The sequence below is a fragment of the Pseudopipra pipra genome, chromosome 1 (genome assembly GCF_036250125.1).
Source record: "Pseudopipra pipra isolate bDixPip1 chromosome 1, bDixPip1.hap1, whole genome shotgun sequence".
Classification (NCBI taxonomy): Eukaryota; Metazoa; Chordata; class Aves; order Passeriformes; family Pipridae; genus Pseudopipra; species Pseudopipra pipra.
This window is the reverse complement of record NC_087549.1, coordinates 21,498,735-21,512,862: the sequence shown is the minus strand read 5'-3', so window position 1 is coordinate 21,512,862 and position 14,128 is coordinate 21,498,735. Positions and strand designations below refer to the sequence as shown.

At 40.4% G+C, this 14,128-nt stretch overlaps 1 protein-coding gene and 2 long non-coding RNA genes across 4 annotated transcripts; all 3 read right to left on the bottom strand.

Moving 5' to 3' along the window:
• Positions 1–740: 740 nt before the first annotated feature.
• On the bottom strand, positions 741–4,824 carry FBXO43 (F-box protein 43). The gene is made up of 4 exons (XM_064647694.1): positions 3,244–4,824; positions 2,261–2,363; positions 1,205–1,381; positions 741–1,113 (listed from the first exon to the last, which is right to left on the bottom strand). The coding sequence occupies exons 1-4, from the start codon at positions 4,710–4,712 to the stop codon at positions 865–867; spliced, it is 1,998 nt and encodes a 665-aa protein (XP_064503764.1). The 5' UTR covers positions 4,713–4,824; the 3' UTR covers positions 741–864.
• Positions 4,825–8,421: 3,597 nt separating this feature from the next.
• On the bottom strand, positions 8,422–11,152 carry LOC135410855 (uncharacterized). Its single transcript, XR_010428914.1, has 3 exons — positions 10,526–11,152; positions 10,344–10,417; positions 8,422–9,051 (listed from the first exon to the last, which is right to left on the bottom strand). It is a non-coding gene; the product is annotated as an uncharacterized LOC135410855 (long non-coding RNA).
• Positions 11,153–13,226: 2,074 nt separating this feature from the next.
• Positions 13,227–14,098, bottom strand: LOC135410847 (uncharacterized). 2 transcript variants are annotated; one of them, XR_010428909.1, is made up of 3 exons: positions 13,909–14,098; positions 13,544–13,659; positions 13,227–13,350 (listed from the first exon to the last, which is right to left on the bottom strand). It is a non-coding gene; the product is annotated as an uncharacterized LOC135410847 (long non-coding RNA). The 2 variants fall into 2 exon arrangements; XR_010428908.1 differs by having other exon boundaries at positions 13,544–14,033.
• Positions 14,099–14,128: the final 30 nt, after the last annotated feature.

The following is a 14,128-nucleotide window of genomic DNA, read 5'->3' as shown; positions in this document are numbered from 1 at the left end:
ATCAGTGAATTCCCCTAATTAAATCTACAGATAAAGAATGATTTCTAGCTGTAGATAATCCTTTAACTCAAGCAGAAGTATAAAGATGACCTAGTCTCTGGGAGCTGAAGTAAAGTCAGATTAGGTATAAAAGTAAGTTCACAACAGTATTTTTAGATACATGAATATATACTGTATCACCTGTAGTTTTTGAGATAAAAACTTTGTAAAAAGCAGTACAATAGAATATTCACACAGCATCCATTTGGTTTAGAAATTACTATTCTATTGACTTGCATTACAGAGGCTAAGAGAACAACAAATTAATTATTCTGATAAAAAAATTCAGACAACTAATATGGGCTTTTAGGTGTCACTATTTATACAAATAGAAGTATTTTTTGCAAATGTACATAGTGCCCCACTTTGAGATATTTTTAAAACAGTTACTGTAATTTAAAGTGAATAAATAAATCCAATAGCAAAGAATTTTTTAGAAATAATTTTCTTTAATTTGTCTTTAAGACAAGAATCACATTTTTAAACATCTAAGAGGTGTCGTAAGCTAAATAATACAGACTACATATAAATATTTATTTAAAAATTAAGATGTTAGTAAGTGCCTAGCTACTACTCAACAAGTAAAAGAAGACAAAATACTTTTAAATGCTTATTTTTTTAAAAAATAAAAATATACTACATTGATTAAGATATATACATGAGAAGTTACCTTGGTAAATCAGCACGAACAAATTGAATGAGACTTTCAAAATGCATATCTTTATATGAAATATAAAGAAATTAAATATATGAAGAGGAACAAGATTAGGAATTTATGAGAAGGGGAAGAGGAATTAAATGTAAGGAGTTGCATGCCTTACAAATTTAGAGTCTTTTTAAATTTCTTTTGCTTTGGGCGCTTCCTGGAGGAGCATCTTTTTTGTTCTTCCGTTTTGCAGATAAACTGTTACATTCTTTTGAGCCATGGAATGCATGCAGACATAAAATACAGAACTCAAATGCACATGCCTCTCTGCTACACAGTCCCCGATTCTTTACCAGTTGATATTTAGCAGGATATTGACATCTTGGACAGGGTTTTAGAGCTTCGTCAGTGAACAGAGTTTTAGCAACCTGTAGCAAGGGGAGGGAGAAAAGAGCTACTTAGTTCTTGTAAATGACAACTTCCTAAAAACTAAAAGTGAAGCATTTCTTAGATACCTACTTTCAGGTATTCTTCCTGTCTACTAGCTGAGTAACTAGTGTTACTGGGTGTAATTTCAGTGTATGAAGGTGGTGTTTGTAGTACAGGAGTTCTGGCTTGAGCTTGAACAGGCCTTAGAGCAGATCTATTGAGAATATTAAGCCTTGTGGCAGCATCTTCAGCCTTCAATAAATATTCCTGTTAGTTTATAATTATAAAGAAAAGGAAAAAAAAAAAAAGAAAAAAGGGAGAAAATTAGGGTTTTATTTCATTTGGTATTTTCAGCTGGATTTCGCTTGTCTGGGTTTTTTTTCCCCCTCTGCAACAACACATGAGAAATGGAAATTATGTATAGCGCAAATATTTCCCATTAAATGTTTATATTTAGTGAGGAATAAAGAGACAGGAATCATTAAAAACAGTCCCATGAGCAGAGTAAAAAGCCAACTGTCTTTTAGCACACTCTACTGGTCCTCATGTTTCTGAATTAGGACACAACTCAGTAGCAAGTAAGGAAATAGCAAACACAGCTTTTGTCACATTTAAAGCAAGGTTCCACTGACGTGTGAGTGTGTCATGTGGGGGATCTGAAAAAAATATACTGCAATTAGTATGCTTACTCTTCTAGATACCCCTTAAACTTCTATATGTCCTTCTGATGTTCACAAATACACTGTGATGCTTAGCCACAAGCAGTCCTGAAAATAATCCGCAAGTATTCTAGAGTGGGTCCTACAGCACTGCAGACTAGAGTGAAATGCAAAATAAGGAACAGCATGGAACAATGCTATGAACAGGTTTTAAAAATATAAAGGCAAAATCAGTCACAGGATTCTCAAGAAAGGGCCAGAGGGGGGAAGAAATAGTCTCACATTGTTGAAAAACTAGTAGTCAAACTGCCAACAGCTGAAAAGCAGTAAGAGCCATTACATTCTCCTGTTAGAATCCTTCACATACTCATGTTGGAATTGTCTCTATCAGCTCCCTTTCTGTAACTTTACAAGATGTTTCCTCTTTCCTTTGACCTGTCTTCTTTCATACTTAAAAAAAAAATATCACTTTTGAGAACCACCTTACCCCAGCTTCTTCTTTCTGCTGTTTTATGTACAACTTTCTCCTCTTATCTGCCCTTTTATCTTGTACAACAATTTCACGCCAGTTTTTGCTTACTTTCCAAATGCTGGAACAAATTAATAAAAAAAAATATTCACTTTCACATTTTTCCAAGTAGTGCAGAAGTCATGATAGTAAGACTACCTGGTAAATATCTTTGCAGTTTCATATACTTTGGTAATTTTACAGACTACTGCAATATACTAGTACATGATATTGTTTTGAGACACAGATCTCATATTGTCATGCACCATTCTATAGAATAACAGAAGAGTCTAAAGAACTATTGCAATATAAATAACAGAGCATAGCTTTGCCTTAGAAAATTAAATCAGTTTCTTCTCTCCACTTACCAAGATTGTTTCTAAAGTCACGTTTTTATGTTAAATGTTCTATAAAGATTCATGCCCTTACACTTCCACCTATTCACCCATTCCCTTTGTAACTAACAACACATGACACTCTTGATTTCTTTGAAATGTGACAATTTCTATTGATTATAAATTAATCTAGAAGATTTCTCATGAATCAAAATTCTTGGAGCATTTTTGTGCTTGAAAATAACTAAGGAAATAAAATGCACAAGAAAAATATAGAGAACGTGTTTTGAGTGCTGTGCACTATTGGGGAACTTGTAATGAGAATAAATTACTTTCTAGGCTTAAAGGAACTTTTAATATATTTCAAAGTTTACAAGTACTGTGATTTAGTTTTAAGTTTATTAATTTTCATGTTTGTTTTGCTTTTTTAATTCCCCTTCATACTTTTAGAACTACACAGAAAGACCTACTTGATCAATGGTGACAAAAATTTTTATTTCCTCAAAACCAAATGAATTATATTGACAACACCTGGTATTCTAGAAGTTATTCTAATTCATTTGCAGGAGCACATATTTTTGCTTTTGTGGGTGGGTGGGTGGGTGGGTGTGAAGCCATAGTACTTACCTGCATAGACTTTCCACTGTCAAAGCATCTAAAACTATAGCAAGAACATGTTTTAAATTTCTGTCTTTTAATTCTGTTAAAATATCTAATTTTTCAAGGCCCATTTTCTTGCCAATAAGTCCAGGAAGGACATGATCTAATGCAAATATTTCTGTTCCATCAATATTCTCTGATATTTGCTTTTGGTCCGATCTTTGTCTTTGCAAGCAAATTTCATGAACTATTTTCAGAGCTGGAGTTCTTGAGAGATCTCCATGACTTACAACCAGGTCTCCATTAGGTTGTTCTTTTAGAACTAATTCATGATCTTCCCTGACAAAATTTCTTTCTTCTGTTAATATATGCATTGAAGTAGGACTGCCATGATTATCTTCTGTCTCTGACTGTGAACCCTGTTCCTGAAGAGTGGATAACCTTCTAACTCGTTCAAGTTTTCTTGTCTTTCTTTTATTATCTAGAATTTTGGAATCTTCTCTGTGCTTTTGGAAGAGCTCTTGGAAAGATCCCTCATGATCAGACAATGAGTCTCCTGATTTGTCCAAAGGAAGTGAATTATATCCACTATCCTCAGGTGTTGAAAGATCTGGGTAATTTACCACCTTAACAGGGGGAGAGTTTATATCACATAGTCCAAAATTCAAGTTCTCTACAGGACTGTTGACAGAAGTCAGGAATTTATTCTCATTGGCCTCGTTGTAAGTAAGAGTCCTAAGCACCCCATCACCAACTCTCATAAGAACACTTCCATTGAATTCATTAGCATTACTAACAATTACATCCTTACACTGAATTGGAGATAAACTTTCCGATTCTAGCAATAAGGGGTCCTTACACTGGGACTCATCTACTGTAGAAGTCCTTTGCTGTGAAAAGGAAATTCTCCATTTTGGAAAACGAGGATTAGAGCCCTCAGGTTTTGAAGTGCTAGTTGTCAGAGTTTTGTAACTTTTATCTTTTGAAGAATCTGCAGTAGTTTTTGGAAGTTTTTCTTCAGAGTTCAAAACACAAGAGAATTTTTTTTTCCTGATGCTTCCTGAAGAACTAGCTTGCCTTTCACAGCTTTCTACAGTGGTGCCAGCTTCAACAGTCTTGGGTAAAAGCAGTCTCCTGCGTAGCGAAGAGCTTTTTCTACTTGATTTAGGACTTTCAAAAACATCTGCACTTCCAGTTGCTTCTCTTTCTTCTGATATTGAGTTAGAATTCAGTTCTTTTTCGATAGATGATGACACAGGAATGAAGGCATTTGGATGAATGTGCTCAGAATGCCCTTGAGGCAATGAAATACTTGTTACACTTGGTGCTTCTTTATGTTCTGCATCAAGATCTTTTACTGACTCATTGTATCTGCTGTCCAGAAATGCTGAAGTGCAACATATGTCTGTAAAATCTGAGTATTTAAAATTGCTGCTGGGAGATGTTAATCTATTTCTTTTAAGAATATTGAACTTCATTGAATGACTGTCTGACATCTTCTGCTTGACACTTCGGCTTTGTAAAAGAAGATACCAGTGTTGTTCCTGAAACAAACGACAAAGTAGTCACCAAAACATCCTCAGATTCATGAGAAAGCCCTGTGTAAGTCTATCAAGATAGCAAAGTATTTTCATTAGTCTTAGTAGAAACTGCTTATAAATGTACACAAATATAAATTACTATCAAGCAGATGGTTAGAACGAGTGATTAAAATGCATAGTATACTATTAGGCAAATTCAAAGTTACATCCAGTTAGCTAATTGATGTGCCAGTCCTCAGCTGTGGAAAAACACTTCAAATAAGCAACACAGCAACTAGAGGCTCATTGGTGCTGAAATTGGCAACAAAACCCTCTAGCATTCCAATAGGGCCAAGATTTTCATTAGGACAGGGTTATTGGTTCATCTAACACTAACAGTTCAGTCCTCAAGAATGAGCAGAAGCTCTGATGATAGGTGAGTTTAGACAAAAGGCATTTTCTCCTTAAGTAAAATAAGAGGAATAATCATGAAGTCACAAGTCTACAAGTCTCCCTATTATTCAGATCCCTACAGTTCCCTCAAGGGAATAAATTTCAAAGTGAAAAGTGCATTTTTGTCTTCCTCAGCATTTAAATGTTATTTTGTAAAGAAGGTCTCTGCTTTTGCTCAGCTCTATGGGTAAACAGTGTTCTGAAGCTTTACACTTTAAACAAACTAATGGACTGACTGTTCACACACTCACCAGGTACAGATCATTTAAGAGCTATTATATATCTTCTTAGAAAAGTTAGAAGTGGCTGATGCACACATTAGCCATGGAAAAGATGCATGGAAACAGGCTTACTTTTTGCAATTCATAGGTGGCAGTTTCTCCACCATAACCACAGTAACATTGGGTCATTTCTTTCTGTGCACAAGACACAACAATTGTATAAAAGATGTTATGAGTAATGGCAGAAGAAGGGCTGCTCTCACGGACACCAAAGTAATTCACCTCAACACTCCAAGACTCTCAGAGTTGGAATCAGCACCTTTCACTGGCCTCCATAACTGATATTTTGGAACATAAAGCCTGAAAATAGCAAGTGGACTTTCAAAACAGACAAAAATAGGAATCTTTAAATTTGGCTTAAACACCAAATACTAAGACATTGCTATTATCCCAACAGTCCTGACTTAGTTAAGCCCTAAGCCACCAAATACAAGCAGTGGGAACCCAGACTGCATAAGACAGGTGGGGGGGGGACCTACTCTTTGATGACCTTGAACCATTAGCATTTTATACCCATGCTGAAGGCACTTGTTTAGACCATTGCCATATAGAAAATGCTTTGTTTTGTTTTCTACTGTAAGGAGACAGCAATATATAGAAGTTCAAAAGGAACAAGATGTTAAACAGCAGACAGTAACACCTTAGCATAAAGACCTACACAATCTTGCTAATATCAGAATGAAAACAAACAGGTTTAAAACAAAGAAACTAAAAACCAGACCAACATAACTGAGAAAAATTCTTCCAGGAAAGAAGGGTACATGAAAATAATTTCAAGACAACGAGGTCTGAAGTCTGGCCTCCTTCCTTTCCTTCCCTCATTTACCTCTACAAGTACCTTATTTTCACATTTGTTTTCATCAGTGTTTTTTCCTCATTCTCTGTTTGACTCAGTGAAATGAATGACAGCACAAACAGGAAACACGAGGACATAGCTTTAAGCTAGTGCTTACATGAATTAGGGATAACTGCCATTGCAGGACCAACTCCAAACATCATCTAGTATTTCATCTACATCACTTCTCAATGTTTTAGTAGACCTCTCACTGGTGATGTCCCCCAAGGGTCGATACCAGACCCAGTACTGTTCAACTTATTCATCAATGACTTGGATAAAGGGCAGATGCTTCCTCAGCAAGTCTGCTGGCAACACAAAGTTTGGAGGAGTGGCTGACACCCCAGAGGGCTGTGCAGCCCTTCAGAGGGAGCTCAACAAGTTGGAGAGATGGGCACAGAAGATCCTTCTGAAGTTCAACAAAGGCAAGTGCAGGGTCCTGCACCTGGGGAGGAATAACCCCCTTCACCAGTACAGGTTGGGCTGATCTGCTGGAAAGCAGCTCTGCAGAGAAGAACCTGAGGGTCCTGGTGGGCAACAAGCTGTCCATGAGCCAGCACAGTGTCCTTGTGGCCAAGAAGGCCAAGGGTATCCTGGGGTGCATTAGGAAGCATGTCGAAGGAGATGATCCTGTCCCTCTAATCAGCCTTGGCGAGGCCTCACCTGGAGCACTGTGGCCAGTTCTGAACTTTCCAGTTCAAGAAAGACAAGGAAATACTGGAGAGAGTCAAGAGGATCACTGTGGACATGATGAGAGAACTGAAGGACCTCAGTTAAGAGGAAAGGATGAGGGAGCTGGGCCTGTTGGGCCTGGAGAAGGGAAGACTGAGAGGGGACCTTATCAATGTCAGTAAGTATCTGCAGGGAGAGTGTCAGGAGGATGGAGCCAGGCTCTTCCCAGTGGTGCCAAGCAACACGTCTCTTCTCCCAGGCAACCAGCAATAGGACAAGAGGGCACGATCTTAAGCTCTGCCAGGGGAGGTTTAGGTTGGATATTAGGAAGAAATTTTTTGTGGAGAGAGTAATCAGACATTGAAACAGGTTGCCCAGGGAGGTGGTGCATTCACCATCCCTGGAGGTTTTTAAGATGAGACTGGATGTGGCACTTAGTGCCATGGTCTAGTAACCACAGCGGTGTTGGATCAAGGGTTGGACTTCATGATTTCTCAGGTCTTTTCCAACCCAGTTGATTCTATGATTCCAAGAGGCCACGAGCAGGAACTGGAACACAGGAGGTCCCACGTGAACATGAGGAAAAGCTTCTTTACTGTGAGGATGACAGAGCACTGGAACAGGCTGCCTAGAGAGGTTGTGGACTCTCCTTCGCTGGAGAGATTCAAAAGCTGCCTGAACACAGTTCTGAGTAATGTGCTCTGGGGGGGCCCCTGCTTGAGCAGGGAGGTTGGACTAGATGCTCTCCAGTGGTTCCTTCCACTTACCCATTCCATGATTCTATGATTTTAGGCAATAGGCTGAAAATGCTGTGTCATGAACTAGAAAATAACTTTTTCCTATATTTTTAAAGGTATGAAGTCCCTGGGCACTGCACTGCTGCATTTCAGTGAATTAGTCATGCTATGAGCAAAGGACCACACCAACACAGCTCTTCCTTTTGTAAGAGGAGGAAGACCTGTAAGAAACCTGCTGTAACAATATGCTGTTGTCTTTGTGTAATTTACAAAAAGAATAGAGGCTTCATTTTTATGCTGAATTTTGTGAACTGCAGTTAGTTAGCAAATGTTGCCAGTAGATATTCCTTCCAAAAATGTTGATGGACAGAGGTTTAAAACTGACTGCTACTTAAAGACAGCTGTTCAAAATCTCAATACTGGAAAAAAAGACATCCCCCCCCGAGAAATCCCATACTAAACCCAAACAAATAATACGAAATCACATACCCACACTTACCTTTAAAATATTAATATTTTCCTTAAACGCAGTCACAGTCAAACTAATCACACATCTAACAAAAGTCCACAGGCTTCCAGACTTTTAGAAAATTAATTTTCAGGCAGCAGGCTGAAGAAACAACAAGAGGAAAAACTCATGCTTGCAGCTTCATTCTCAGGCATTCTATAGGAGAAATTATCTAATAACTCTGAACAACTGAGGGTAGAAAAAAATTAAAATATTACAGTATAAAATAATTTAATCAAACTTGTGTTCCAAGTAACATAAAAATCACAGCAAAACAAGGTTTTTGCAGCTGTAAGGGAGATCAAAATAGTGGAGTTAAAGGAATGCTGTTAAGTCAAGCAGAAGCCAAAAATATGCTGTGCATAGTGCAACGTCCGGCAGGGGGAGCCTGTGAGCTCATTGCATTGATTTTATCGACATTACAAAGTATTATAGGATAATATAAATAAAATTGTCACTTCAGTACAGACACCGAATGAACAATGTCCAGCAAACTGCTTCATTTCACCTCTTTTCTACACTTCATTCTATACTTATTCATTCATTCATACTATTTTATACTTCATTTTACTTCTTTACCTTCTGCTCTTGTGAGACCCCACCTGGAGTACTGCGTTCAGCCCTGGGGCCCCCAAAATATGGAGGACATGGACATGTTGGAGCGAATCTGGAGTAGGATGTGAAAATGATCAGAGGGATGAAGTACCTTTGCTGTGAAAACTGGCTGAGAGTGTTGGAGCTGTTCAGCCCAGAGAAGTGAAGGCTCCAGGTAAACCTTGTTGTGGCCTTCTGGTACCTAATGGGGGCCTGCAAGAAAGCTGGAGGGGGACTTTTTAGAAGGGCATTTAGTGATAAGACAAGGGGTAATGGCTTTAAACTGAAAGAAGGCAGGTTTAAGTTAGACATTAGGAAGAAATTCTCCTTATGAGGGCAATGGGACACTGGCACAGGTTGCCCAGAGAAGTTGTGGATGCTCCATCCCTGGCAGCATTCAAGGGCAGCCTGGATGGGGTTCTGAGCAACCTGGTCTAGTGGAAGGTGTCTCTGCCCATGGAAGGGGTTTGGAGCTAGGTGATCTTTAACATCCCTTCCAACCTGAATCATTCTATGATTTACTGTAAATCCCAGTATACAGCTCAAGCTAGTATATGCATTAATTTTTTTTTCCAAAATGTATTACTTGTACAAATTAAGATTTAATTTAACACAAGATCTCATTTTACAAATACAGCACAAAATGGGAAGCCTTTCAGAGGTGCCAAACAGCTCTCATAATAATAACAAGATAATATTTATATTCATAAGAGATGCCTAATAAAACTTCTTATAACTTGACTGACTTCTATAAGCAATTCTTTTTTATTGGGAGAAAAGTTTTGTCTACTAGATTTGATACATAACATCAAGCCCTTTCGTTTGGGGATCTTGAAGTAGTTCCTGAAAATATTGTTAACCTTGTCTTAGACACCATCAAACAGGTGTGCAGGGAAGAAAAGGCTGGTTGCACAAGTCAGTTACAGAGCAAGTAACAAAATCCGTATCTGCTAAGTGCAGGTGCTCTATGCATTTCCCATATCTATTATTAATTTTGTAGTTCTCAAATTGATCTACAAATCAACTGCAAAATTTCTGGAAGCTTATGGAACAAAATAAACTAAGCTGACCCAAACTAAATGCACTGCTGAAGGACAGTATTCACATATTTAGACAAAAAATCATTTTTAACAAGGTTAGTCTTACAAAGCACCCCAAAGAGGTAAAAATGTTGGTAAGTAGAAGGCAATGTGAACAGTGCCTCTTAGACATAAGTTCTAAGATGTTCATGATACTAATTTACATTCCCCAGTAACACACACTGAACAATTATACCTTGAACAAGATGATTTCTGACTTTGTTTATCACTGTTCACTATTGCTAACAAAACAGATAAAGACAACATTCTGGTCATACAAGAATATTTTCTCTGTTATTTAAACATACCATATCTGTAGTAAAATTGACTATCTGAAGACTCTGCTCTTGACCTCCCTGAGACAACAGAGAAGTCATTGATACCTTAGAAAATATTAATACTGAAGATGACATAGCCAAGTCCTATCCAAATTATGTGGGCCACTTACCCTAATTTGTGAAGTAACTCAAGATCTTCCACAGTAAATGTGCTGTATTAGAATTGCTTGCCCCTACTGATAACCTGGAGTGAGAAAGGATGTGAAGAGAAAAGAGAGAGGTGTAAGACAAACATTACCCAGCTGAGACACAGTTTTCAGTCCATCTATGTATGTGTGCAACGCCTAATTACCCAGGGAACAGCACCCGTGAGTCTCTCATCCACCTGGGATGCCGGACGCGAGCAAAGCAACCGCTTCACCCCCTCATTTGGGAAATCGCTGGGCACAGGAGCAGAGCCTGGAGGCCGCCCTTCCACGGGGCGCGGCTGAGGCGGCAGCGGGGCCCCCCGAGCGGGGCTGAGGGCAGGCTGGAGGAGCGAGGCCGGTGCCGCCCTAGCAGCTCTCGCCGCCCGACCCTGGGCCCGTTGCCCCCGGCGAGGAGCCGCTTCGCCTCTCCCCACCCACACCGGCCCCTCGCGTGCGGCCGCCGCCGCTTTCCCTCGCTCGGGTTTGAACTACCCGCCCTCACCAACCGCTGCCTCCCCGCCCCCGCCGTGCTGCGGGCCCGGGGCAGGGCGGGAGCCTGAGGAGAACGGGACAGCCCCGCCTGCTCCTCCGAGACGGGAAACGGTACCCAGCGGGCTCGCCTCGCTCCTCACGCTTTATACTTTTGCCCCGCGGGCCCCGCCGCACCCAGCCCACTGTTAAAGCGCCCCTGCCGTGCTTCTCCTCAGGAGGCCGGTGTGGGTTTCCCGCCCCCCGCTTCGCTCCCTGCGAGGAGGGGGCGCCAGCGCTGAGGGGCGGCTCAGGGACGCGCGTGAATCGCGGCCGGGCAGTGGCTTTCACAGATAATGACCTTTATCTGCACCACAGCCTTTAAGCTTGAGTTGTAAGGGTGCTGATTAAGGGTGCTGATTAATTCGAGTTAATTAGTACGTTCGTGCCCGACGGTCCAGGACCGAAACAATCATTGAGCGTTTCTCAAGTGCATCGTCTTCAAAGCAGTCGGGTGGGAGATGCCCCGTGACGGCGCCTGGGTTTTGCTGTGGGTTTAGTTTTTCTGTACACTAACCCTCCCACCCCCCAACATACTAAACAAACACAAACCCATTAAACCCACGAATACATGAATGCCTATTTTTCCTGGGCTCGGTAAGGATAATGGGGAGCTACGCAGTCTCACCTACCTGCTGGCTTCACACTGGCGGGATGGGGAATGTCAGACCCGAACGAGAGACCTACATTTAAAGAAGCGCAAACTCGAGGCTTTCAAAAGAAACGCCGAAATTAAGTCATGTAATCCCTGTAGATGAGATCGGGCAAGTTCGCGACATTCCCTTTTGGCAAATCCGCTCCTCCAGCCTCTCGCACCCTCCGGAGGGTGATATAAAACAGCCTGAGAAGGGCTCGAGTAAACGGGGGTTCGAAAGTTCCGACCCAGAGCCGGCGAAAACCGACATTTTTATGTAAAGAATATCGGTTTATGTGACGACAAGGTAACAATTGTGGCTAAAAAGAGAAAGGCTCTAGGGGTATCTCCCCCTTCCTTTTTTAGAAGGAGAAAACATTAGAAACTTTCAGGAATGTAATAAAACTTTTTTAAAAGTGCTTTCTGTAGTATCATCTATTTCACGGGAACTGGATAAAATTGTTTCTCAAATGCTTGTATTTATTTATAAAATAAACTATATTCTGAGTCAAATTGGCAGCTTGCTAGTGGGACACAAGAGCTGAAAGCTGCGTCTTCATTCAATGAAGCCTCAACTCACTTATGCGAGTTGGATCAAAAATATTCAAGAAACGTAACAACTTGTAATTGCGGCATTTGATTGAATACACAAAAGCGTCACACCAGAAAAGCGCGATTTAACAAAAAAAAAGCATCACAGACCTCCCCCAAGCAAACAAACAAACAACAAAACCCAAGTAAACAACACCCCTCCCCCCCACCAAAAAACAAAAACCAACCAACCAACCAAAAAACCACAAACAATCAAACCTGAGAACATTACTTCTAAGCAAGCAAAATGAAGTAAGATATTCTGCAACACTCGCGCTGCACTCGGCTACGCCTGCATTTTCTTCCCATCTCAAAAGTACCTGTACCCCTTGTACCGCCCCACCTCGCCCCACAAGCCTTTCCTCTAGCTTTCCTGCCAATTTCCCAAGAGCTTTACGAGACAGTGGAGGTCTCCCACATAGTCGCAACACTTTCAGCTACTCTAAATCCAAGCGGCATCTTTAGGGCTAGAGTTTATCAGCCCGAGGGAATGGGGCTTTGCTGTTAAAGCGCTCCGCTCGAAGAGGGCGGCTTTTGTCGGAAACGGCTGAAGTAACCGAAGCTTTAACATCTGGTTAAACATTCTATTTTTCCAAGAGAACAGCTGAAGGATGCAAATAATCGAGCAATTACATGACGACTTTCTTAATATTGGCGACATTACTTTCACAAGATTAACTGAATTTTTCATGGTGGTATTTTTACTAAGTCCTTTTAAAATTATCGGTTTGACAAACGCATTTTCAAAATATAAATGAGCCTAGAGAAATAATACCAATTGTTTTTTCTTTGCTTTTTTAGGAGATGATAATTACTTAGCATGCATTTACCAGGAAAGGTAGGGCTCAGGCTTTTTTTTCTCCTCTGCTTCAACCTTTGGTACCCACCCACAGCCACAGGTCCCTGGTGGAGGAGAGGACGGAGGGAAGTCAGAATCCAGATGGATAGCTCTGCCTTTCACACACCGGGTTTTTTTTGCATGTGCTTTATTCTGGCACCCTAAAAGTTCTGTTTAGCTTTATTCGTACACAGCAGTATGAAGAAGCAACTCTAAAGTCATTACTGTGTTTTCATTACGTTTAACTTAAACACAAAATTAGGAAAACCACAACTATTTATTATTCCTCAAGTTTATTTTAGATAAGATATAGGTCATGTATGAAGGTGATTTGCTGCTAGGAGAACATCAAGTAATGACGACTGTTAATACCTCGTCCATATTAAGGCATTTGGGTGCTGAGGAAAAAAAAATAGTATTCAGTATTCAGAAATAGAAAGAACTTTCCTTAAACTGCAGAATCTTTTTATCAATGAAGTAATTTAAATTGTCATATTCACAAAACACGGTATTCGTTAAACATTTTTTTCCATGAATAAAGCAAAGATACATAATTCTTCAAAATGCCAATCGAGGATTCAAATTTCCTACCGCTAGCGAGGTGGGGCCAATGGCAGAGAGCAACTGGTGTCGTTTCAAACCTTGTCTGCACTATTTCATTTCAGTACATCGGGAATCACCTACATCGGAACTTCTTTCGTAATACGCTGAAAATACGTAGCATATATGTTTGGAGTAGGTAAGTTTGGCTTCATGTGGGTATAGCATCAAAATATCAAGATGCGGGTTTCACCCACGAATCTTAGGGAAAACAATTCTGAAAATAGACCGATCCTCGAGGTGAAACACCTCGGCGGTTTAAAACCCCGCAGCCATATGATCAGATCTGGCACAGGGCATTCTGGGTCTCGAGTAGGTTTGGTACAGCCAAATAAAAAAATAAAAGCACCGAGTACCTTGGGGCTGATTTTACCCAACCACGCAGCTGCCTGCTTTCTTCATGGGAAACTGACGCTGCTATTTATATGAAAGCTTGTGTCTTAATAATTGCTACCAAATATTTTCTGCCGCCTTCCTCCCCCCAGCTGGTTAACACCCATAACTGAACGTTTATTACTTTCCCAGGCTAATTAACTGTTCCACAGGGAGGTGCCGGAGCTGGCGCTGGGCGATGCC